This window comes from Pyxicephalus adspersus, chromosome 7, assembly GCF_032062135.1.
Source record: "Pyxicephalus adspersus chromosome 7, UCB_Pads_2.0, whole genome shotgun sequence".
Taxonomy (NCBI): Eukaryota; Metazoa; Chordata; class Amphibia; order Anura; family Pyxicephalidae; genus Pyxicephalus; species Pyxicephalus adspersus.
In genome coordinates, this window is record NC_092864.1 from 44104856 (window position 1) to 44131238 (window position 26383).

Sequence of the window (26383 nt, forward strand, 5' to 3'; positions counted from 1 at the left end):
GGGTGCCAGGACGTTGCTTATTAAAGGAGGCCCTCATAGCTTCTGGATAGGACCGACCTGTAATCTGCTATAAATATATGATGTGGATGGACATTTGAAACTCCAGAATCAGCTGGTACAGCTTTCATCTGCACTAGGGATAAGGTTTGGGTTTCCAGGGATTTAAGTTTCGAAATTGTGAAATTCTGTCCGATATATTTGGAGGTTCAGCACCAGAAATAGGAAATAACTAACAATGCAGGATACAGCCCATACAGAAGCCAACAATTTGAATGAATAGAAAACCCAATCCCTTCCTATATAAGGGTGTGCTCCGAGCAGTAATGGGTTGGCTTCCCAATTGGAGCGCTTGGATTTCCATGCTTTTTGTTTGACCACAGCCCATAAGCCCTACAAATAGGCAAAGTTATATTAAATAACAATATTTGCCCCAATAGACTTCAATGATTTACTCCAATGTTTACAAGATTTGCAAAATTGAACCAAAGCCGATTTGCTCACCCACCTATTAGCACAAGTACTGGAATGTAATGCGAAGAAAAGGGCAGAAAGAGGGAAGATCACTAATCCTAAACTATTGTCTATTCCATAGGTTCAGGTTATGATAGGGCTTCCAGCCTGTATTTAACTGCACTCCTGTAAGATTTCACTACCCACTGTAATAATAAAAAGTGATAAATCCTAATTAAACTGGATGATTTTCTTTAAGGGTTGGGCAAAATCCATGAAAAGAATAGTCTTTGGGGAATTCCAGTTATTTCAGCGTACTTAGAAATAACAGAGAACTTTCTGATGTAGCCGTGCATGAGCCAGTTCTTGGCAAATTAAGCTGTTTGCAACCTCATCTACTTTTAAATGGTCTGGTATGGGGGCAAAACATTTTACTGACCAATCAATGATCATTAGGAGGCACAATGACCTCATATAGTACAGAACACGATTACTGCTTGTACTTCTTATTAGTTTCCTGCATGGTCAACAAAATTCTTCTCTGGTGCTAAATGTAAGGAAGGGTTGGGTCTTATTCTTTTACGGACAAATTTGTTAAATGCTAAGGCTCCTAAATATTAATGATCCATACATATTTATCCATCATTGATTTCGTTTTGTATCTGTACATAAAGACACCTAAAAATCATTGTGAATAAAAAAATGGAAAAAATAGATATCAGTGAGAAGTGTGTACAAAATCACCCTAAATCCAGAAATACATGTTGAATGTATATATAAACCTTATCTTTTAGGTGTCTCCTATTGGTCTTTTTTATATTGTGGAGGAAGTGGTGAAACCAAGAACAACTTTTATAAGTTGTCAATTGCATTGAAATTCAACTCTCTACATGTTACCAGTCTCTTATGCTAGGTCATTCAAGAGATAGGAACATAGGCGAGGGAATTACCCTCATGTAGAAGATTAATCATGCATAGTTAAAATGATATAAGTCCTCACCATCATTTTCTTGTATTTTGATCCCTTTTGGTCTGTTAAATACACAGGTAAAATAATTTTGTTATATTTGTTCGATAAGTGCCCAATATACTTGTTGATCCATCCTCAACTCTTCCCGTGCCTCACTCGAACCGATTACATACTTTCCATCTGTATCTAAAGACTGTCAATCCATGTCTTAAAGAAGACAAGAATGGAAGGTTTAGTCTTGTCCCTTGCAGATCAACCAGAACATTTATTGTGCTTTTTCTGTAAGTTCTTTTTGATATTCTTTTAGGAAGGATTAGACCTGCAGAAGATTTTTTAGCCTGCTAGACAGACACACATACTGAGAAGGTTACTACAACATACACATAGGCCTATCATCTGCACAATAGACCCATGCCAGTCAGATGAAAAAATTATGAGGAACAAAAAGAAAGTGCAGTACTAATACTCAAATCAGATATAAAAGACAAATTAATTCAGCTCTGCATGCATTAATACATGTATTTTTTTTGTATAATGCAAGCAGTCTAAGTACCTAAATTTGACCTCTTTCAGTCCTTGTGCTATAGATCAAACTGGGAGAGAGAGAACCAGCATGAGGAGCCAATTGGTTGTGCTGATAGCAGGATAAAGCAGAGTGACAGAGCAATTATCTCATTAGTCTTTCACCGAAGAATTAGGGGGAGGTAGGGGAGATCTGTGCTGATGCACAGCAGACAAACATGAAGTCTCCTTTCCAGCCATGCAGGAATCTCAGAACTAGATAGAAACACATATCATTTGTCAGGTAAAGCAGCTCACTTGTATTTCATTTTATTCTTTAGCCGTTTGCCTATGTCCAGCTTATTGGTTGTACTTTTTTTTTCTGTCCTGGAACAATAAATTATTGCCAGTTGTTTCAGCATTAGGTCTGATCTTACTAAATTGTTATTTTTGTTTTGCACTGCACGTCATTTAATAATTCCACATGTTCAAATAAACACATTCATCTATATCTGTAATTAGCTAATTAAAAATAATCATAAATAGATTTAATAGTCAAAAATAATAAGCCCTGTATTGAGCAATACTAAAAACAAGAAAGGTTTGTGTAGCAACTGAAAGTTCTATAGTACATTGTACAAAGCAAACATTGATCCATACCGGTGCTGGGGTAGAGGAGCGCCTATGATGTAAAAATGATGAAATCATTGACTAGACCTTGCAAATTTAACTTGGTCATTGCCAGAAGGATTTGCTTTGTCCACAACAGAGTACATGAAGGAGAAAAAAGAACTGTATTGATGATCCAGCTGTTATTGTAACTAGTTATAATAGCATTAAAATTAATTCTGCTTATCCTAAACCAGATTAAACATCTTAAGAGCAGTAATAAAGATATAACATTTCTATAACAAATTTTACTGACTATTAAATGGCCAAAAATATCATTCAAATTCATTATGTGGCAATGAATGTAGTTTAATTCCTCAATAAAATTAGTAAAAAGGCTCCCATATACAAAAAGAACTGCAACTCAGGTTGTGTTCAGGCCTTTTTAGATCTGCTGCAAGCGGCAGCGTTCTACCACAGGCTTAACTGTGGTCCCAATCTCTCCCATTCCAGTAAAAATAAGGGAGGTTGGGACCATTTTCTTGCACACAGCTCCAGCTGATCATGGAGCCATTCCAATGTCATTTTTGGCCGGGTGGCTGTTACCTAATGATCTCTGCCATGGCCGTACCCCTTTGTTACATCACAATGAAGCAAAGATTTCAGTGAAAAATAAAACAATCCCCCAATACTTTATCATGACCACAAACATATTTCCATTTCTATTACCATTGCTCGATCTGGCTTCCACATCTGCAACCAAGGACTTACATCATTGGCTTTCTAAGCTACCAAAAGTAATAAACATTTTGGAACGAATGGGTAATTTTGTTTTTGCAGATAGATCAATCATGCAAGCGTTTTAGGCGAATATATACATATGAGACAAGATGCACACCATGCCTTGGAATCACCTAATAAAGTTGTTCAAAGTGCAATGATGCAAAGAGTAGTGATCACAATATTGATTCATCCTTTAGTAATTTATTTCCATAGATTACTTAACATTGCATAGTTTTTCTACTTTCCAATATTAACGTGCATGTTCTGCACTATATGGATCTGTCGAAGGACAATTTGTTTTCCCTACTGAATCAACAACACCTAATGCATAATTGCTCTGTACGAGGAGGCTGAACAAGGTAAATGGAAACTCCATGCAAAATGCATTCAATGGATCTAGTTTAGAAGCAGAAACAGAATACACAGACATTCACTAACACAAAAAACTTGGGTCTTTTCTTGTTGGTTAGATATATTCCTGCATAAATGTTTACATAAAAAAAGTAAAGGAACTTATTTCGCATCGCTACTTTCTGTTTTTATTAATCTTTTGAAATGAGTTAAACCTGAACAACTTATGTCCCATGCACCTCTGTATATCAGCTCCTTCAAAAACATTACAGGGTGGAAATAACAGAAATCTGGCTAGATTTAAAGGCTTGTACCATCAATGTTCCATCCCAAAAGGAGTCAGCTAAAAACCACCATAAGAAGAAAACTTATTGTCTAGGGTGAATATAAAATCATTCTTAGTATACCACTGATAACAGTAAAGTATAACACTGATTATGCAAAATGACGGGCAAGGGAGTCACTTTAAAGAATGTCAAACTTGGCTACACATCTAGCATATTACAAAGATGAGAGATAATATAGTAAATGGTTAGATAAGGCAATAGTGATTGTTTGCATTTTCAAATGTATGTACCTGATAAACTTTGCTGGATTGCAACTCTTTGATGAGAATTATATCATAAGGCATTATACTGCTTGGCATTATACACCACAGATAAAAAGCAATTTAGAAAATATATACCCAATGTCAAACCATTTAATCACATTTGTATAATGCATTCGTTTAAAATCAAACACTTTTGATTTATTCATCCCATGGCACAACACAAAGAGCAATTAAAAAAAATAAAGTTTTAAAGCAGAAAGTAAAGCTACAGACACATCAGATCATCCCAAAGTCACCCAAAGTTAACAGTCATGTTTGTCTTGAGCCAAAAATCGGTGCACAACATCTCCAAACTTTATCAATCCACCATGGCAGAATAATGAACAACTGATCAGAAAATAACACTGTGTACTCCAATGGAGCAAAAAAGGATGATGAACGCTCACCCTTCCCTCCCTTCTACATAATATATAACACTGTGTGTACAGCACTCATTCATCTATCACTGAAAATGATAATTTCCTGCAACAATCTTCTGACATCTATAGGACATCTGTACAATCCTTTAAGCTCCACTTGCTCAGGTGGAGGGCTGCTAAGTGATGGATTGATTACCTTTTATTGGAGATCCCAGAGCTACAAGAACACAACTATACATAACATGGTGGTCTGGCCATGTTACATATTGGGTTCCCTGAGATCCAATGATAGGCGCTATGCTAACAGTCAGGTCATCCTAGCCTGTTGATTCACAGTTGGGCTCAGGCTGCACACAACCCCTGACCAGGTCTTCAGGCTGTTCAGCCACCATAATCAAGGGATATTTCACTTAGCTTAGTGAACATGGAGATCTCCCTTTGCAAAGAATAGCCAATCACATGCAAGGAAATTGGATGGCTGGGGTCAGCTGATCTTCATCTCACCTAATAATCATAGTGATGTATCTATTGCAAGGGGATTATTCTCTAAGCTATGTAGACAGGCGATAATCCTGTGTTTTTTAAATAGTATAAACTTTACATATAAAAAAAATAACACAAACATTAGAAGTTACAATGCCATTTGCGATGTAGTTTCGCAGCTGCAGACAAAGTTTCAAATAGTTTAAACTGCCTGAGGAAATTAACATATTCATCAACCTTCAGCACTAAACATATGTATACAATTAGCAAAGCATTACCATTTGTAAATAGCAAGTCAGTGCAAGTCAAAGCAATAAACTCCTGCCACTCACATGGAACCTTAAGTGACAGACCAAAACTGGCTTAAGGCTTTTTATGTAGTTAACAAATAGTATATATTGAATGTACAATGAAAGTAAGAACCTTACACGTGAAGTATAAATTACAAGAATGATGCATACATAGTGCTAGGGAGAGAAGTGTTTTAGCACATTTTATTTAGGTCTCTGATTTTAGATGGGTGCTTTGGTTACTGCATTCATAATGGTGATTCACAGTGAGACGTTACCATTTACCCTATAACATTATTCTGATAAACTAAGAAAAAAAACAAGCTGGTTTACAAGAAGCACCGAGCAAATGATTTTCTTGGTAAATATACAATATATCTAAACCCAGTGCTGCATGCATTAGTTTTATTTTATTTTTTAAACTGTTGACCCTGCCAGAAATGTAGTATATTTGTAACTTCTATTGCACTGAGCTGGAATCCTAAAAAATGTTATCAGCCTTCCCAAATATTTTTGAACACTAAAGAACATCCTTTCGCTTAGAGTTAAGTAGAGGGGATGGGTTTGTATTCCGAACCAAGAGAGTGGCTTAAAGTGAAAACCCCAGTACTCCACAGATCATTAGAATGAGTGAATGTTGTCAACCTTTTAACCAGGGTTCTGTAGAACCATAGAAGTCTTCCAGAGGTTGCTGGGGGTTCCTTGAGCAATGAGCAATTTGTGCCTCTCAGGTTAAGTGTCACCAATGATCGTTTTGGCTGTAGGGTGACATTCTTCCCAATGGCCAGCAACGTAAGAGGCATTCATCCCAGTGAACACCATACTAACGTACTGTGAGCTGTGGATATAGTAATTATAGAAGGAGTTCCTGAAGACCTGGAAGTTATATCAATGGTTCCCTCATGTAAAAAAAAGGTCAAGAAACACTATTTTTAACCCTTTTTAGTCTTTAATGAAGGTTTATTAAACAAGCATTAAGCAATTCAAAATTCCTAATATTATTTTATTTGCTTTATTATTATTATTACTAATATTATTATCACTTCATTCATAACATTTTAAGTGCCTGCATTTTTATTTTGTATGGATGATATAACACTGACAGGATATTAAAAAAGAATTTAAAATAAAACAAAACAACAAAGTGCAAATCAAACAAATGAAACAAACCTCCACAGGGAGATCAAGCAAAAATTATAGGTATATAAGGATGTTACTGTCAAATGCAACAATTATTTCTGGTGCAAGCTCTGTGTACCTATCAGGCGGTATGGGTAAGGTGTGATTTTTATGACCACTCTGCTATTATATGAATAAAAACAGCACCTGATGAATGTCAGAGCACAGAAAGTGCCGAAAATCACATGCAAGTATCTCCGCTATCCAATATGAAAATATCACAAAAAAGATATTTAACCCAAAATGTTCTTGGATATAAAGAGAAATTTACAGGTTATATTGTAATATAAAAAGGGAAGGCTGAATCACAAACAAGAGAGCACTGGAAGAAGTAAAGTATATTCTAAATAATATGCAGATTCACGTAGGCGATGCAATAATGAATTATGACGATGTGCTTTATCCAGCAGCAACATGCTTTCAGCTCGTTAAAGGTATCCTGATCCTACTTTCTCCTTGCCTTAATAAATTTGCACATCTGATTGAAGGCGAATGCCATCAGCCTAGCTTTGCACTGCGCTATACAATACTGAAGCATTAACAATATCATGGGAAGATCGTTTACTGGCGACATGTGCACAGAAATAATTGAAACCTGGCAGATTTTTCAAAATTATAGCATCATACTTGCCAGACTTGCTCGTGAATCATTTATTAGGGAAAGCATCTCTAACTTGTTCGCACGGGGTTAAGTGAAGTCATTCTAGGTCTTTTCTTTATGTGACATAATTTAACCTTCTTCCTGCAAACAGGTATCATGCAAAACTATTTTCCTTATGAAATATTTACCAAACTGGTTCTATCATAAGTGTCATACAGAATTGGGGAATTGAGCTTTTTTTTCTGTATTTGAGCAAAATTTTAACCCCACTGGTACCGGTGTTGAAGATAGTATGATGTATAATGGCTGCTCAAGCTTGTAGAACATGTATCATCAAACTTTCGTCAAATAACTGTGCAGGTTTCAGCACTCCAATAAGTACATAACTTGATGGTTGATGAGCTAACTAGCTAGGGTAGAGTGCTGGCAATATGTAGAAATAAACAGAGAACCATGTGATAAACAGACATGGTAGAAAGTCATGTAATAAGCAGTAAGGGTGCAGTGCTATCAATAAATGGGCAGGGAAAGGGGCCATGTGATTTACAATTAAGGTGGTGTGTAATGCAATAGACAGGTAGGGTGAATTGATGGAAATAGATGGGTAAGATATGGGGGCCATGTGATAAACAATTAGGGTGCTGTGCCATGCAATAAGCAAGTAGGGTGAATTGCTGACAATATGCGGGTAGGATAGGGGGCCATATAATAACACAATAAGAGTGACATGCCATGCAATAAGCAGGTAGGCTGAATTGTAGTAAGAAAACGCCAATTAACTAATGTCAGGTGCAAAAGGGTTCCTGCATATTGGAAATAACCTGTGGTTGCAAAATGAAAATCATTTTGAAACAGAAGAAGAACTAGAAAAGATGCTGTTCCTATAACTAACTACACCAATAGCTGAAAGATCCACTGGACCAGCTTTGGTATCAGGTGGTAAACCTGATGTGCAAATCGCAGATAATTTCTTCCACGCTTGCATTGGAAAATCTGACATTTGTAGTCTTTGAAATCAGTTGCAAAACTGTCTTCATTACCTAACACATTGCTACTAAATTGTTCTGTAACTCACTCACACTCAGCAATGCAACTACATTCAACAACATACATAGCTGTCAACAATGCAGAATTCTTACTAGGGGGTACTAGATTACATATCCAAATGAGTAAGTGGGAGATTGACAATACTGGGGTTTAATGTATGCCAAGGTCTCTATCTGCTTGGAGTTACTTTTTTTTCCCCTGTGCTTGTGTGCGCTTCCCTCGGGTTTCAGCCACAACTCAAAAAGAATCAGCTAGGCAAAAAAAAAACATTCAAACCTGGAAGAGATAATAACACGTTCAGCCACAGCAGTGAATGTGTTAAAACCCAGGATTGCAGTAAGCATGCTGCCATGAAAGATTTCGCCTATCTTAGGTCCATTATGTGACAAATCCCATGCTTTAGAATGATTCTTTCATACAGAGCAGTGTCAAAAAAAAAAATCCTCTTTTGTTCAGGCAAAACAAAAACATAGAATTAGCAGCAGTTTGTGTCTAGCTGTGAACTAAGTTAATATACACAGCTACTAAGGAGGTGAATACAGGGCTTTGCAACAGCAGCCAACATGTTCATGCTGAAGTAATTATAACACATTTTCGTATTAGCATTTCCTAATTGCAGGAAATTAGACTCATTCTTTATTAGGACAAGCATTTCATATATAAAGAAAGAGAGAGAGAGAAAAAAAAAAATTAGAGACCAGCCTAAGTATGGAAGTTTAAGAACCATATCGGGAAAGGTTCTACAACAGACACAATAATAGCTATTAAATATGACTGTCACCCCTGCACTCCTACAGGACTGCTACCGTAATAATAATCTGACATTTAAAAATACCTTTATTTTTATAACTTAAAGCATGAAGCGTGTAGCTAAGACGCGTTAACGTCGCCAAAATCATACAAACATACATACCAGTGATAAAAGCATTGTTTATAGTAAGAAATGCACTTTGCTGACCTGTGCAGCGAAATAGATTAAATAAATTAGCTGGCAGCCACCAGTTTTTCTTTTTTTGGTCATTTAAAGGAGTGCAAAAATTAATTAAAAAACAAAAAGTTCCCTCTCATTTGCCAACCACGGATACGCTTTCGCCACAGCAGCCTGCGGAAGAAACCTATAGCCACCGACATACTCTAACCTCTAGAACATCCCCAGACAGCTTATTTTTAAAGGTTTAGTATATAGAATGTACTTCTTGGATATTTCTTTTTATTTTATAGATAATTAGATCGTCTGTGGATTTTAAAGGGAACGCTAGTTTCAAAAAGCACTCAACTGGCGTCAAACTTTGACACTTAGACACTTTTTTGCTGAACACATTGCATTGAATAAACATGGCAAACAATTATATATTTTATAAAAAAAAAAAAAATTCTTATCGCTTCTGTCATGTGCAGCATATTTTGTTTTATTTATTGGGTAAATTGCAAATACCTAGACTTTCCGCTGAGGTCAGGACAGGTTCACGCTGGCTGTCCCAGAATCCCTCACTTTCCATGACCTATAATAATTAATTCTTTCTTAACGATCAGAAAGGAAACACCAACCACTGTACTCATTTAGTCATTCTGGGGTCTGTGTAATTGAGCTGCTGTTTTGACATCTCCCGGTCCAGCTTTTATCTGTGTTTAATAAAAGGAAGTATAAAAAGAACATCTTCCGTAATTGTTCAGACAAAACCAACTGTATTTCTGCTGCAGGGAATCACAGTAAAGGATTCTGTACTGCTTGGGGAAAATATCTTTTTTTTTTCTACGTAACGCTTCATTATCCCATGAACTAAATTCTCATTGTGTAGATCCATTTTCTGGAGTTTTACAATGAGTGAGTCAGGAAAAAGAATGTACAGGTCTATCAATTATTCAAGTGCAGATAATCAGAAGCATACTGGACTTTAATGCCTCTCCAGAGTGTCTGTGCAAAAGGGCTGCTTACCTCCCCCCAACCAAAGAAAAAAAAAAAAATCAATATATCATGATATAATCCAGGATCTCTATCAATACCTTGAAAATAATAACACAGATTAGCATGCTTGTTGCCCTGGAATTTGTTGGTGCACCAATGGCATCAAAGTGTTAAGAACCACTCTTTAATTTAAAGCTTGTCCCTTTGGGAAGGTCCTGCAAAGTTTGATCTTTTAACCCTCACACTGCCAGAGAAATTCTAAATTTGCAATTTTTTTTTTCTAGGTTAATGTATTGTAAACTGAGTGCAAACCGATAATCATCATGTTACGCCATGGGCGGCTGAAGAATCAAGACTTTAGTTTTCTACAGCTATGTTGATTAGCTGATTAATTGTTGATTAGGAATGCGGCAAGATCAATCATTTTCCCCAGCTCGGCATGAATACTTGCCGCTAATTGAATCTGACAGTCCAGATTTTTCCTTCCACTAAATTTAAAATACAAACACATGCAGGTCTCTTGCAAGGTCTGTGGTCAAAATTAGTTCAACAGTCACAGCAAATCCAAAACGGGCAAAGAGAAACAATTCCCAGCTTCCAACTAGAAGAGAACAAATGAGACTTGGAAAGGGAGCTTTAACTGAACATACTGAAGATCACGTTAAAACAAAAAGCAAAGAATATAAAAAAAGCAAAAGCATAATAATACTGGAATAACACAAAACTATATTTTTGCTTTTAAAAACAATACTTTATCAGAGTTCTGCCACAACTTTTTTGCAAAATCTTGCCAGTCTATTCTATATCGCTTTAATATCTGTAGTATTATAAGACTTTAAAATTATTGTGAGATATTAATGTGTGTGGGATTCATTATGACATCATATATCAGATTATATCAGATTTTCCTTGACAAAGATCACAGAGCTAATTATAGGTGGCAAATTAGATATTGAAATACACTAAGCGCTTAGCATGACATCATAATCTATGGGAGATCGAAACAATATTGCTAAACAGATACTTTTCTCAGTAGAAGTGACTTTGCTGTCATTTCACAAGCATTGCAAATGGTATATTTGCACAGTCTGCAAACACTGACTCATTACAGTTTGCACGTTAAGGGGTCATCTTTTCTAGGCCAAAAGTACATAACTGATACAAATAAGGACACTTTATATCCCTATAGTATGCTACACCTTCTATGCTTTGCAGCCTGCACGCAACACTGTCAGGATAGCCATTATTCAAAAAAAATGTATATATATATTTATATATATATAAATATATATATATAGCTACAAAACGTTTAAATTTGCTTAAGCATACCCACTTTGTTGTACCAATATGAAACAGCACACCCAGTCTCATGATAAGCTTCCAGGGTCATTAATACAACACAAACAGTGCAAAATCTGGTTTTAATTTGTGTCACTGCTTCCCTTTTGACAAATGGCTTTTAAATCACCCAATTCACAAGCAGCACTGATATCTCAATGTAAAACACAAACTCGTAAAATATGTTTATGCTACTTAAGACACTTCTGTATGTTTTATTTCATAACAACAAAATATAGGAGCGCATGCTTGTTTAATAGGTAGGTCTCATGGGGAGATCATAAAATATAATTATCTTTGAATGGCAGTTCACTAGTTCCTTTACAAAAAAAGTTCTTAAACTAAATAAAGATATAAAAGATAAAAATGACATAAATATAAAAACTGCCTTACATATGGCAGATGTACAATGTTAAAGACCACAGCGCTAGTAATTTTTTAATAGGCGTATTTAAAAAATAAAAAAGTTTTTTGTTTTATTATGTGGTCACTTTTGTTCCTTTCTGTCTTTGTTTTGTTTGGTTTGTTTTTAAGCTGCTCAGAGTGACTCCTTATGTTGTTTTCCCAACTTGTTTTATAAATTTGGGATTAAAAAACATCAAAGCAGTGTCCACATAGAAGCCAAGTTTTAGAGGATCAGTTTGACAAGTCGCAGCATGATAGATGTTGTTCTTGATAAACGACTTGTTCAAAAGACACACTGTAGTTTTCATTTCCTGACCAAAACACACTTTTAATTTGCAACAGCAGAGCAGGCAGGAGTGTGAGGCAGTCCCCAATTCCCAACTATTCAGTCCTAAACAAAATACCAGAACTGCACAGCAATGAACAGTCTTTATTTACCCCTGGGAAACTTTAGGAGTATTTTTTTCCCACTAATCCTGCACATTTTGCAGATAGTGTTGTGTGACGGTCCTGGGTATTAGTTTAGCTATGGCTTCAGAATGCAACCAAGTGTGCATTTTTTAAAACAAAATTAAAAAAAAATTGAGCACACTGCCTGGAAAGTGTGGATTTATGCCCATACAATCCCATTCACCACCTCTAAATAAAATACATTTATTTCCCAGGCAAAATAATAGAAAGCCTTCAAACCTCAATCCTCTCAATTCAACCCCCCTCGTACAGTCTTCTATTGCTGATTTCAAATTTCTAAATGTAATATCCTCCTCATCACCAACAGAAGCCCAATCTGCTCAGAATATATATTACAGCTTTAAGATCACAGAGGGAAATTTCCCATCTGGCAATCAAATTCGCTTCAACAGCTCCGGGAAAAAGGTTTTGCTCTCCACAAAACATTTCCCAGTACAGATTATGTGCATGCAAAATAAACAGACTACTTATTGATCTCTTGAAGTCAACAAGTACCACAAAATGCAAAAAGGCAATCAAATAGATTTTATTAAATGTCTGGGTATTTGCCTCCTTTTGTGAGTTAAGCTTTAAAAAGTCAGGATTTCCAAGCAGAGTATAATTGTTATTTAATAATAAAAATAAAACAGAAAACCTATAAAAAAAATCTCAAAGACAGTTGGTTCAAATCTCTATAGAGATCTAGGAAATTCACATCTAACCTAACAAGGCTTCTAAATCATCACAATTCTATTTTTACTCTCTGAAAGCTATAAAACACTAAAACCAAAAAAAGAAAAAAAAACCCTAAAAAAATCCCTCTAAATCCTACATACTCTATCTCAACTGACCTTTAGTATGGAGAGCTGGGGATAGTGAATGGGAAAGAGAGAAAAAAGGTTAAAAAATGTCAGGAGCTCTTTTCCTCAAACAACAATTAAAAAGTACGAAAAAAAATTCACATCAAAAAGAAACAACATTCACAAAATAACCTTTTGCAACCAGATCATTAAGCAATCGATCACCAGCTATTTCTGAGTTGTAAACAGGATTTTTCCAATTATACTGAAACTGTTATAATTAAATAAAAAGCAAAAGAAAAAAAGTAATAACTAAAAACACTGTCCAGATTGTTTTAGCATGCTGTAGATTGTTTGTATTAACTCTTGCTGGTCCAGCTGGAGTTTAAACAAATAGGTGACCAAAGTAGAAACTTGTAACAACAGTATGAAAAAAAAGAAAACAGTACAAAAATATAATAATAATAAAAAAATAAAAAATATTTATAAATGATAATAGAAATATGGTATTAAAATAAAAAAAGATTAGAAAAATAAATAGGATTGTGTTCCCAAGCCTGGAGCATTTGCATTGGATAATGTACAAAAGCTCTGGCTTTCACTTTCTTCTGCTCATGCTATTAAGCTGTCATTATTATATTACACACATGTGAAGTAAATTCCAAAACTGACATACCATATACACTGGTGCTGCTGATCATGTCTTTGCTGCTAACACAAGCTGTGGAATGGGATATTTCACAAGCAGGAATTCCAAAGGTTGATTTTCATTAAAGCCACTTTTCCTCTTGGCTATCAGATGTCACTGTCTTGAAACGAGGGCCCTTTCGTCAGGTATTCATTTAACCTACATGCATATAATTAAGGGGGAAAGCAGCATCAACACAGGCAGCTAGGATCACAAAATGGACTTGTTACAAAATAACATAAAAATACAACACACAGGCTTTCTGTTTGTTTGCTACTATAACCAATATGAATGGCACTTATATCAGACTTTATTAAATTAGGTAAATCCCCCTTTGCAATATGCCCCACCAGGGTATATAATGGGTATATTTCTCAACTATAGATCTCACCAATAAACTTTCTTTAGCAGTAATCCATTATGTTCTGAACTTATGTAAAAGTCTTGCCACACCCTGCTCTTTTTTGGCACTTTTTAAAAAATATAATCTTTAAAATGAAACAGCCATTGCAATGTAACAAGCCCCCTACCAGGACTGAGTTGGACTATTGCTAACTCATGCTGCAAGCTGAAGCCAAGCAGACACAGCCATGTGTGATGCCTGCTGCTTCCAATATACATTGCATGATTCCTGTAAATATTTACTAACTCAATAGTTACAATGTCAATGAATGATTAGTGCTGCCTTCCCCTTCATTTCCTACCCAATTCCATGCAAAGATCCAGGCAGGCGATCCTGCAGAAGAAGAGATCTCAGCACTTACCTGCATGTATGACACTGGAAGGCGATAGGTTACAGAAGCATCGATCTGCTGTGTGAGCTGATGAATGGGGGGATCGCTGGAAGTGATAGAAGCACACTTCATGATTTAGAAACAGCTACTTCTGCACATGCTGCAATCCTACAGAGGACACTCACTCTGCAATGTTAATAGATTTTTTTTGCAGCCACCATGCATGCAAGATTTAAAGGGAAGGAGGAAAAAAATAAAAAAAAAATGCTTGAAGTTTTTAAATTTGTGTTTCTGGCATGAAACCCCCTCACCAGGGTCGCAATGTTGTTTTCCTTGTAGGTGGGGGTTGGACTGGTGGAAGCATCAGGCTGCTTCTGATGGATGTGCAATGGTCACTCCCCTAGTCCCTGCCCCTCTCTCTCTCTCTTTCCCTCTCCCTCTTTCTTCAGCCTGGGGTATGCATGCTCTGCTAGCAGCAATAGCTCCTCTCTGCTCACTGACAGTATGCCCAGCAAGACAGGCACCATCTATTTCCTGCAGTCAGTGCATTGTACAAGGACAGGAGTCTATCCAGATTTCTCCTTGTGATCACCATTGACTGTCAGAGAAATAAGAGATGAGAGCAGCACAGGAGGCAGACAAGCATCCCTGCAACATGCAGCAGGGGGTGTTTCCAGAATGGCTGATTGATGGATTCACACTAACACAGTGGGATTTCCTTTTCCCCTCTACTAGATCCATGAACAGGCTTTGCAGGGTACTTGCAAGTGATTTACTGCAGTACATGTGTAAGGCTGGAGCAGGTTTGCTGCTCTTTTGTCTGGGGGAGAGAGGGGCAGAGCTGTGGATGCTGGAAGATATTGCTTGGACATAGCATATGTTTAGAAAGCACAGGGCTGGAAAAACTGGAGTGGCAAGAGTGGTTTTTGTGGCCAGCAGAATGTCATGGCTGTCCCAGAACTTCTGCCCAGATTTTTGTTGGGTATATGACAAGCAACCATAGTTGTATAGTTTGAGATAAGCAGAGCGATTGAGTTTAACTATTTTTAGGTGCTGAGATATTTGAGATATCTGGAAAAATAGTGGCAGGGGTGCAAATGTATATAAAATGTATCTTTTGTTCAAACAGTACAGTCAAAACTAATTCTGTTGCTAGATCGAAAAAAAGTAAAGCAAATATAATAATTTCTTGTCCTGATGCCCACTTTGCCAGTCTTTGCCCTGTTGAACAGTTTGCTAAGGAAGTGTAAGGTATGTCTAGTCCCCCCTATGCTATGTGATCCTATCTGCAAGTATGTGCATCAATACTGTATCCTTTAGTGTACCGTTTATCCACCTTTTAATATTAGGGAACCCTTGAAAACACTTTCAGGTTCCAAGGAACCCCTATTATATGTACGGTATTCAAATCTCACCATACATTTGCTTAATAGTCAGTGGGAAGAATGCCTCTTACATTGCTGGCCAGTGGGACAAATATCACCCTAGTTAAGAAACTGTAATGACTTGTACAGGTGATCATTGTCACTGGATTCCATCATTAGTGATCATTTTCAGCAACAGTAGGAATGATGAAGCGATGTACACATATCACTGTCCGTTCTCTGGAAAGCGAAAGCAGGAGGTGTCCAACTGTGTCCTCCCCATAGAAAACAGCAGCGGTTATTTGTTGGCCTTTCACTGATCTGGCAGTGCGGATCACTAAGGTATATTGGTGGACAGCTGTACACATGCTAAATTATTAGATTTGAAATAAACAGCACAGGCAGCAGGATAGAAAGATGCGGGTCTCATTAATCAAAGGCAAATAGTCTGTCATAATTGAGCTATTTCTACACAAATACATTTTTTCACATCACCAAATTTATCAAAATGATGATTAGCTGACATGATCACCACTTTAAAAAATGATCACCATTTCTATAAATTATCAGCTGATATGATCATCAGTTCTTTAAATGATCAACTAACATGGTCACCACTTTTTAAATGATCCACTGAAATGATTGCTAGTTCAGGAAAGACAGAAAAAAAAATGATGAACACATTTTTATCTTGCTTTAAGAAGAACTTAACTGACAACTCAGGGCAAAAAAAAGACAAAGCTAAGGAAGCCATGCAAAACATCCCTCAGGCTGGTAATTGGCTGCTCAGGCACCTATCACTGCACAGAGAGGGAAAAGGAGGGAGACACATGTCTATGGAAGTACCGAATTCTAGCGGGTGAATAGAGTGCTAGAGGGGTATGAGAAAAATTAATATCAGCAGGAATGATGGTAGCGTATCGGGAAATCTACTTTGCCCAGGTGCATATTAAATGGCTAAATGCATTAGGGCTATGTTCAGACTAGTCATTAAAAACTTGGGGTTCACCACTCCAGGGTGCTAGGAGATTGCTAGTGGGTGCCCAATAACACAAGCAGTAACCGCCAGGTTTTTTTTTTCAGGTATTTGCAAATAATTGTGCGTGTATTTACTTGCAGTTGCAGGCAGTCCATTTCTTTCTTTTCTTCTGTTTAGAATTACATTTTGCAAGGAGTTGTAGCTGCTAATTGCCCTTGGATGTTGCAGTGTACCTGAAAAAACAGTGTGCTAACAAATCATTATTGCAAGTTAGGTTTGTATCTGTAGAGTACTGTGTAGGATCACTGCAGGTGCCAACTTGTTGGTCCAGAGACATATGTAAATGTTTCTTCATCTGACAGATAATAATGGCATGATTAGGTGACACTCTCTTATGTCTATGTATCTTTAGAGAGGCAGATAGTCATTTAATGATCTGATTCTACTTGCTTAAATATGTGTCCCTGTGCAGGCATTTCATGTTAGAGGATGGGACAAAGCTTCATCCCTATCTTCCAGCTCTGTTCCTGCATTGTTTCTCACTCACAGGAACGTCTCATAGAACGTCTGCTGTTATTAATATTATTATTTGTAATAAACAGGATTTATAAAGCGCCAACAGTTTACGCAGTGCATGCACAATGCTAGAAAACAGCTGCAAGAAAGCTACAAGAGATATTATAGCCATTCCAGACTGGAGAAAATAGAGTGTCATGGGAAAACCTGGGTGATTCAGCAATGATCGGGTGACAATCCTCTGACATGTGCAGTGTCTTACTGATCAACCCACAATTTATCTGCCGTGTAAATGATCTGTGTGATAACGAGTGCTTCTGACACCCATAAGTGCTCAATTCTTCATTAATCCTAAAAGTGCATTTGTCTCAAGTGGTACTCAGAAGTAACATTTCTTTCTGTCTCCCTGTTTTGGGACCTTGTATGTCCACACTTTCTAACACTTTGCTTTGTGTGAATATAAATTAAATGGGTAAAGTTGTTGTATTTGCAGCCTGTTCAGATGTGGGGTAACTACAAGTCCCAGCAAGCACTTTCCAGCAGGGCCTTTTGAAGTCCCTCTTTTGCCTTATGAACGTTAGAACAATCGTCTGCTGTTATCCTTTATTGTGTCTGATCTCTCAGCACTTTAATTCAAGATAAACCTGTAATACATACATGCCAATGTTTTAAAATAATTATTATCACTGCACCACAAAGCTGATGTGTTGTACACAGTGATAGCAAACATTCTATGTACATTATGCTTTTCATTCTTCTTTTCTGTGTCCTTTATAATTCAGCATTGATAATAAAGTTGTAATCCCTATAGTAGGAGGGGGGACACCTCAGAACCTCCATGTGATGTGAATGTAATGTTAGCGCCAGCAGTTTTGTAAAGGTGATGTCTTTGTTGGTAATAATTGGCAGTTAGAGAAATCAGTATTGGTGGTTACAACTGTAATCAGGGTTCCAAAAGCAGAGGCTAAACCCTACCCTTGGGCTCCCTGCACAATGAACCTCCCTGTAGACTCAACACTAACACTTAAGCTACGTACACACGTCCAATGGTTCTCGCCCGATAATCGGATAAGGGCCGATATCAGACAAGAATCTGGCGTGCGTACAGCGTCCGCTATCTGAATGACCGTCCTGGTGGATACACGGACGATGGGCAACAAGCAATCCTAATGGAAGGGAAGGGGGAGGGCGAGCAGTGGGGTGCCGCTCCGACATTCTTCCCCTTCCCTTTCCATAGAGCAGAACGGTGCTGTATGTACAGCTTTCATTCATGCATAGTGCAGTCATTAGTCGTTGCAAACGATAGTGAAAGATCCTTTCCAATGACAATAATTGCGTGTGTGTATGCAGCTTTACACTTTCACTATCACTAACCGTTCCACCAAACCTGTTAATTTAACACTAACTCTTTAATTAACCTTAACCTTTCCACTAACTCTAAACCTTCCCCCAACATTTTCTATTTCTCTAACATTAACTCTACATTTATTACTAACTCTTCCTCCAACACTGACATTTCATCGAAACCTTCATCTAACATTAACCCTTCAATTACCATTCAGTCCTCTTACAACACTAACTCTTCCTTTGACACCATCCCTTCCTCCAGCGCTAAGCCTTCCCTCAACACTTACCCTTCCTCTAACTCTAACCATTGCTTTTACATTAACCCTTCCTCTAATACAAACTCTTACTCCAACATTAACTACTCATTTAACTCTAATCCTCTTCCAACACTAACTCTTCATAAAACACTTAGCCTTCCATTACCAATAACCCCCTTTCTAACCTTAATTCTTTAAGTAACAGTAACCTTTCCTCTTAAACTAACCCGCCAGCTAATATAAACCCTTCATTCAACATTAACACTTTATCTAACCCTAGTCACTCATCTAACATTAACTCTACATTTATTACTAACTCTTCCTCCAACACTGACATTTCATCGAAACCTTCATCTAACATTAACCCTTCAATTACCATTCAGTCCTCTTACAACACTAACTCTTCCTTTGACACCATCCCTTCCTCCAGCGCTAAGCCTTCCCTCAACACTTACCCTTCCTCTAACTCTAACCATTGCGGTACTTTAATGCAGCAGCGGGCCAGCTGCAGTTCATATCAATGATTTCATTGGACAAAGGACATTGGGGGCCAGAGTTTGACACCTCTGACATAGGGGGAAATATTGATACACTGTATATCTGGGAGTCTTCACTGTTCCTTGCAAACGCTGTATGGTAAATGCAGTCATTGATGATTTGACTGTGATTTGCTGCTGAGTCTCTGTAACAAACCTTGGCGTACTATATCTATATTTATGTATTTTAATGCATTTTTTTTATTTTGAAATCTATTGTTTCGCATCTAAATTATGAGCTCACATCCATCCAACATGTTATGTCTTTCGGCACATTTAGACATTTGACATCCTTTGTGCTTACCCTGCAGGCACCTGTATATTCACATTATCTAGAGAGCTGGAGAAGGTGGGCAGCAGGATAGGTTGTCCCACTGTGACATTTAAACCATGGCATGTGTCAGAATGGAGCTGTGGATGCCAGGGATGATCTCAGTTTAAACTGCCTGCAGGGTTAGATTTGTGTGCAGCTATGTGGGAATTGCCTGGGGTGCGCAAAGCAGCAGCTAGACTGGCTTAGGTTGTAGCTCAGGTAGAAGATTTCACTTGTAACACCCCTAATCATCCCGCTATGCGATACGTGTATGATGACTGATGTCAGCTATTTATTACAGGTTACGCTGGAAAAGCCGCTTTTTTTTCTTTTTTTAAATATTCCTGGGTTACCATACGCTATAGCCAAAGAAATAGTTTTGTATGAATTGTATTAGCTAATGACACAGGGTTAAATGAAGAAGCTATTGTTCTACTCTGTATGCTATAGAGAAATGAAAGGTAGTTATTGGGAGTTATCTGCCAACACTGCATTTAGAGGCAAATTAGCACTACAAATAGATAATATCTGTCTGGGGAAAGTTATGCTACAGCTGACCATTGACATCAAAGAAAATGAGCTCACATGCTGTAACTGTCTTTCAATGTGTAAAGGATTATATATATTTGTTGGCGCTATAAAAAAATCCTGTTTATTAATAATAATAATAATAATAATGATAATAATAATATATTTACATGTATCTTATATATTGTAACTTACCAGTGGCCAGTTTTATTTTTCAGGCTCCTTATCTCCATAGTATGAGGGTTTTGTGTAAAGCTACGTACACACTTCCAATTATTATCGTTAGAAAACGAACGACGAACGATCCTGCACGATATCTACGAACGATCGTATAGCACCGATCCTGCACATAGAGATAACGACACGATCGTTGCACCTTAAGCCACAGAAAGCACTGGCTAGAGCTGATAAGGTTGCTTGAGATAACCCAGAACACTGCAAGAATGTACAAGCTCACTGGATTTCATGGAAGGATTGCATTTATTTTTTTGCACTGTTACAACAAATATAACACAACAGATTCTAAGTTACCTCTAAAACAAAACAAAAGAAATAGGAGTAATTCTAAATCTACAATAAAGTTGATGTAAATCCTAATGAACGGTTAGTTTTTTATAAAGCTTGATGTGTCATACAATTGCCATGTTTATAAAATGATCCCCATATAAGAATCTTTCACTCACATGACTGTGTGCAATCTCCATCAAAATCCTGTACGTCAGGGTGAAAATGTGGACCAGCATTTGAGAGACGTCACAGTCCATCCTAGCTCCAACCAAACGTAGATAGCACATGGACAAATATTGCCACCAAATGTTTGTTCCGAATTTGTTAGATGGCTGAGAAATGGAGAACTTTGAATACAAAAACCCTTATTGGAAATGTGTTCCTCTATAACCATAAAGGATATAAATCCATGCACCACATGTCTCCGCAAATCCAGATTTCATTTTGTAAATTTGGTGCTGACATTATCTTTATATTGCACATGACCTGTGCAGAGAGGAGAATGGTGGGAGGGACCCGGCGGGTCTTCCCACTACAGACTACCTGCGAGAAATTACAGCAGGAGGGGTGGAGGGCAGATAGAAGACCAGTCATCCTGCATTAGAAGAGGGAGAGCAACAAGTGGTCTTTCTTACAGGAAATATTTCACTCTAGATGACTGCACAGATCTGAAGCAAATACAAAAAATACACAAGGATTCAGATAAAAATATACATATATTTGTTTATCTCAGAGTTTACATTAACTAAGTTTTTAAACTGATTTGTATATTCTGCATATTCTTTGTTTTGCATTTTTTTATTATTATTATTATTATTATTATTGTTATTCCTAATATTAATTATATTAATAATTATACCAAGAATAAACAGTTTTTATATTGTGCCAACTAATTACATTTATAAGAAAAGGGCATGGGATTCACAGAGCACCATGGGCTAGCCAAAGAGACAGAACAGAAGTAGTTTCTGACCTGTCTGAACTAAATGTCTCCCTGTGCTATATAATCAAGGATCAGTTACCTAAGTCAAACAGTAAAAGAATAGACCTGAATACTATAACTAAAATGTGTACAACTCACTAAATATTCCCGTTTAAATCTTTAAAAAAGAAAGAAGAAGAAAGGAAAACGCTGCAAACTGATAACATTTCTATTTTTTATGATCAGGCTTGCCCAAGGTGGTAATGGACCCAGGACTCCAGTGCTTTGAGGTTACAGTGGAGATACTGCAGTGTACCATTCTAACACTCAGTGAACAATTCTATCACAGGAGCTTGATTTTTATATTTACTTGATGTTTATATGGTGAAATAGAATTAATTTATGTTATATTTTTTATATCATCCATCATGTTGTATCACTTTCTGATTTTTCTTGCCCCTGGCTTTGCCAATATTATCTCAGCCTTCCTCTAGATGAAGAGAAAACAATAGGTGACTGTGTTAGTACTAATTAACCAACAGACATAAGAATGTTTTTGTCTGTGCTTTTCTCTGGCTGAATCAGCTTTTGTGTGAATTGAGAAAATAATATTACTCTGCCTCTTGTTCTTTCAGGAGCCAAAAACAGTAACTAGGTTCCTGTAAAAGGAAAAACATCTCTCCTCCAGACACAAGCTCCAGATCAATATATCTTTCATACAAAAAGTATCCAATGATGAAAATAAATTCTTATGAACCATTTATTGCTGTTGTAGAACATTTACATGGGCATGGCAATAATATTATTATTATAAACAGGATTTATAAAGCACCAACATATTATGCAGCGCTGTACAATAAATAGGGGTTGCAAATGACAGACGAATACAGACAGTGACACAGGAGGAGAGGACCCTGCCCAGAAGAGCTTACAATCTAGTGTTTGCTTGTGTCTTCAACTGTGTATACATCTCTGATAACTGAAAATCCGCCAACACCCATCAACTGCAGTTATATTTGATGGAGGAAAACGGGCCTGGGTGACTCTGTCTTGTCCTCCTCCTCCATAGAACTGAACTGCACTGTGTGTACAGCGCTTATCATTTTACTGTATCCTAGTATTGTTTCCAGAATCAGAAATGTAATGTCAGTTCACATCTTTAATATAAATGTACATGATTTGCTGTTTAGAAGTGATGAAACTTAGGGCAGCCATTCTCAACCCAACCTTAACCATGGAACCCTTGGGTTTCTCCAGAGGTTGCCAGGGGTTTCTTGACCTGTAAAAGGGAACAGTTCAAGTTAACTGTATGTCTATGTAAGTGTATTAGACCTGAGTAGATGATCAATAAAAGCTTATACAAAGGGGCTTCTGTACTATTTTTTTCAATCCTGGCCATGTGGCTGAAAGCCTAGGCACTTGGTCACGTGATCTTTGTTTAAGTTTCTCATAACTCACTCCAGATCTAGTAAATCTATCGGTCACAATTCCTAAATAATTTCACACTCTGATATAGAGTTATAAGGTTCACAGAAGTCTCTGGAGATGGAAATTGATCTGTTCTTCTTTTCAAAAAAAGGCAAAAAGTAGATTTTTGCTAACCCATTAGTGAAAAAAACTATTTCAGCTTTGCCTATTACCATTATTGTATTCTACCATGATATCCAACTTTCCATGTTGATTCTAGAAAAACAAAATTGGGCAATTGCAACCATCAAAATTACCATTTCTAGATGTTCTTTATAAGGTAGACAATCTATACATTTGAGTTCCAGTCCAGCTTGTATTGAATTATTTATATATAAATTTAATTATGTAGCTTTTGTTGTTTAGAGCATATTGCTGTTCTTGAAGTCAGTATTCATATGGTAAGGCCAATGGAGCACACACAAATGAGAAGCTGTAACAAATGTACATTTTCACAGATAATCCTGGGAAGTATGGAAAGAGATATCCATTGTGGCAACAATGTTAAACCACTTGACCCAGAGTGGGGATATTTTGTTTTTGGTGGACTTATTTAACATCTATTTGCATTTTAAAACACAGCGTTAAATTGAATCAAGTCACCTTAGAGGGTGTCAGTCGTGTCAAGCTTTTTATTCAGTGGAGAATCATATTTGCTGTCTCTTTTGTTTTGAGCCATTCCTTTTAATATACATTGAATTGTTTTATTTCTTTACAAGGAAAACATGTAAAAAATGGTGGTCAATACAAACAACGCTTAAAAGAAATAATACAGTGTATGTGTAGGGTTTATGGCATGTGGTAAGGTTGGATGGGTTAGGCCTGTCAGCTATTTTCTTATAGCCAAAAATGTAACAGGAGAGAGCAGCAAAAGAGCAATTAGATAGAGGGGACGCATTTAGAAAATGCGACAGACATCCTTGTATAATGAGACTTGTCATGATGGCCATTAACCAGGAGAACTGGAAACATTTAGCTTTAGCTTTTAACTACATGGCCATTGTATGGCAGGACAGATTTTTGTGAGCTATGGAAGGGAACCACACAAACTGTGCCATTGTGCTGCATTGATTGGTTAGCATTGGTGAAGGACATTGTTCTTCATCCCATAGCATAATGTTTTTGGGTTTTCATTTTAGAAAATGAAAAAAGTTGTTACTCTAAGTCAGGGGTGCCCACACCTTTTTGGCTTGCGTGCTATCTTTAAAATGACTACCAACAATAAAAATGCTAAATATATATATTTATATATATACCGAGTATGACACAGAAGTGACTGAAGCTAATGAGACATTGAATGGCAGAACATTGTACAAACATTGCACTACAAAACTGTAGTGACAGGAAAGCTACAGTTCACCTGTCATAGGAGAATGACATGCTGCACAAGAAAAAGAATTGCTAATCTGTACAAAGGTATCTCAGTAATTGAACCCTGACCCAGAGCTGGAACTGACTTGGCCGCCCAGCACTGCTCACCACAGACTGCCCTCCCGCCCTCTCTGCCTCCCTCCCCACTGTTACACGAGCCTTTTCACGCATGCACTGAAAGACATCCCCAGTATCCCTATTGACCAGGGGTGGCAAATTCAAATACACAGTGGGCCAAAATTAAAATCTTCCCTGCGTCAAGAAAACAGTCATGTGCCGGGCTTAATGGTTTGAGTGGCTAGAACTCTCTCTTCACTGAAATAGCACCTCTACTACAATTCCCTGCATCTATAAAACAGTCCAATGCGGGGCCATGCATAGGCAGTGAGACCGCTGGTTAAAAGACGCAAGTGATGGCGCTACTACAATTCCCGGCATTACTTGCGTCTATATAATAGTCCAATGAGGGGCAATGCATAGGCAGAGAGGCCGCTTGTCTATAGGTGCTATTTCAATGCAGTGGCAGGTCAGCTGCAATTCATATTTAGGATTCCTTTGGGGATGTTGCGGGCCAGATTTGACACCCTTGCTATAGATGCGTTGCCTTTGTGATTGAACAGTAGATTGCGATCAAAGTTTCGGGCACCCCTGCTCTAAGTCTAAGTCTAAAACCTGAAATCCCATTAAAGGAAACTTGTGATGATCACTAGCTACTATTTTAATACGTACAAATGTAAATATATTTAAAAACTACTTATTGGTTATACAATTTGTTTAAAAAGGTTTTTCCATGAGTTTCAGCACTGGCTAGTTTAGACCTTTGACACCTCCATCTTTGATTTTACCAAAAGCTGTCCTTGTACGTAAAGCAACCCTTATAGTGGCCAAAACACAGGCCTATTTTCGGGTATTCTCAAACACTTTACGTTCTTATTTGCAAGACCCACTAAATTAATGTACCCAACAAGCACCAGTGATTCTCCACGCCATGAAATGGATAGAAAGGTCATAAGGAGCTTTTCAATAGTTTAGTGGTGAGTTTGTTTTTTCCCAGCTTCACCATATTCTGATTGTGTTACATTGTCCTGGAAACTCAATCTTTAAAAACATGAATGTCCTGTATACTCTAACTGTTGCACATTTTAGCTGTTTGAGTTAAAACCAGAAATGTAATATGTTTTTTTATAAATGTTATAAATTGTGACATATTCGTGTAGTGTATCCAAAACAGATCTATCTAATCACTGCGTAAAATTGATATTTTACAGCAATCCGTCATTTTAAAATAATTGCAAACACCATTTAGGGAATCTTTTTATGATTCTGATATAGTAAATCACCAATTCTCTTCTTCACATTATCTTAAAAACACTCTCTATAAGTGGTTATAAATTAATGTAAAATGGATAATTGCTGCTGAATATGACATTTATAATATGTATTGCTGTAATTCTGCAATGTAATTGATTTTTTTTTTTTAAGCTCACTATAGACAAGCCATTACTCTGTTCTTCCTTGTAACAGTATTAGAAAAAGTTGGACAATGTTCTTATTTCATTAAGATGGCGTGTAGTGTATTCCTGAACCATCGTCCAGTTTATGCACCACCCCTATGGTGCTACGGATGGGGGCAGATTTGTTTTCTTTATTTACTACACATTTAGATTAATTTAAGCCCCTGTTCAATTAATAATTACAAGATGTATTTTTGATTCCAGTCAT

General features: G+C 37.1%; 1 protein-coding gene across 2 annotated transcripts in view; it reads right to left on the reverse strand.

Moving 5' to 3' along the window:
• Window positions 1-14868, reverse strand: part of FIGN (fidgetin, microtubule severing factor) — a 109346-nt gene extending 94478 nt beyond the window's left edge. The window contains exons 1-2 of one of the 2 annotated variants that reach the window (XM_072418253.1): window positions 14585-14868; window positions 13809-13979 (exon numbers count right to left, since the gene is read on the reverse strand). In XM_072418253.1, the coding sequence (XP_072274354.1) occupies window positions 13809-13833 (25 nt within the window). In that variant the 5' untranslated portion in view covers window positions 13834-13979; window positions 14585-14868. Of the gene's footprint in view, window positions 1-4829; window positions 4983-13808; window positions 13980-14584 lie in introns of those variants that run through there. The other variant, XM_072418252.1, reaches the window with a different exon arrangement.
• Window positions 14869-26383: the final 11515 nt, after the last annotated feature.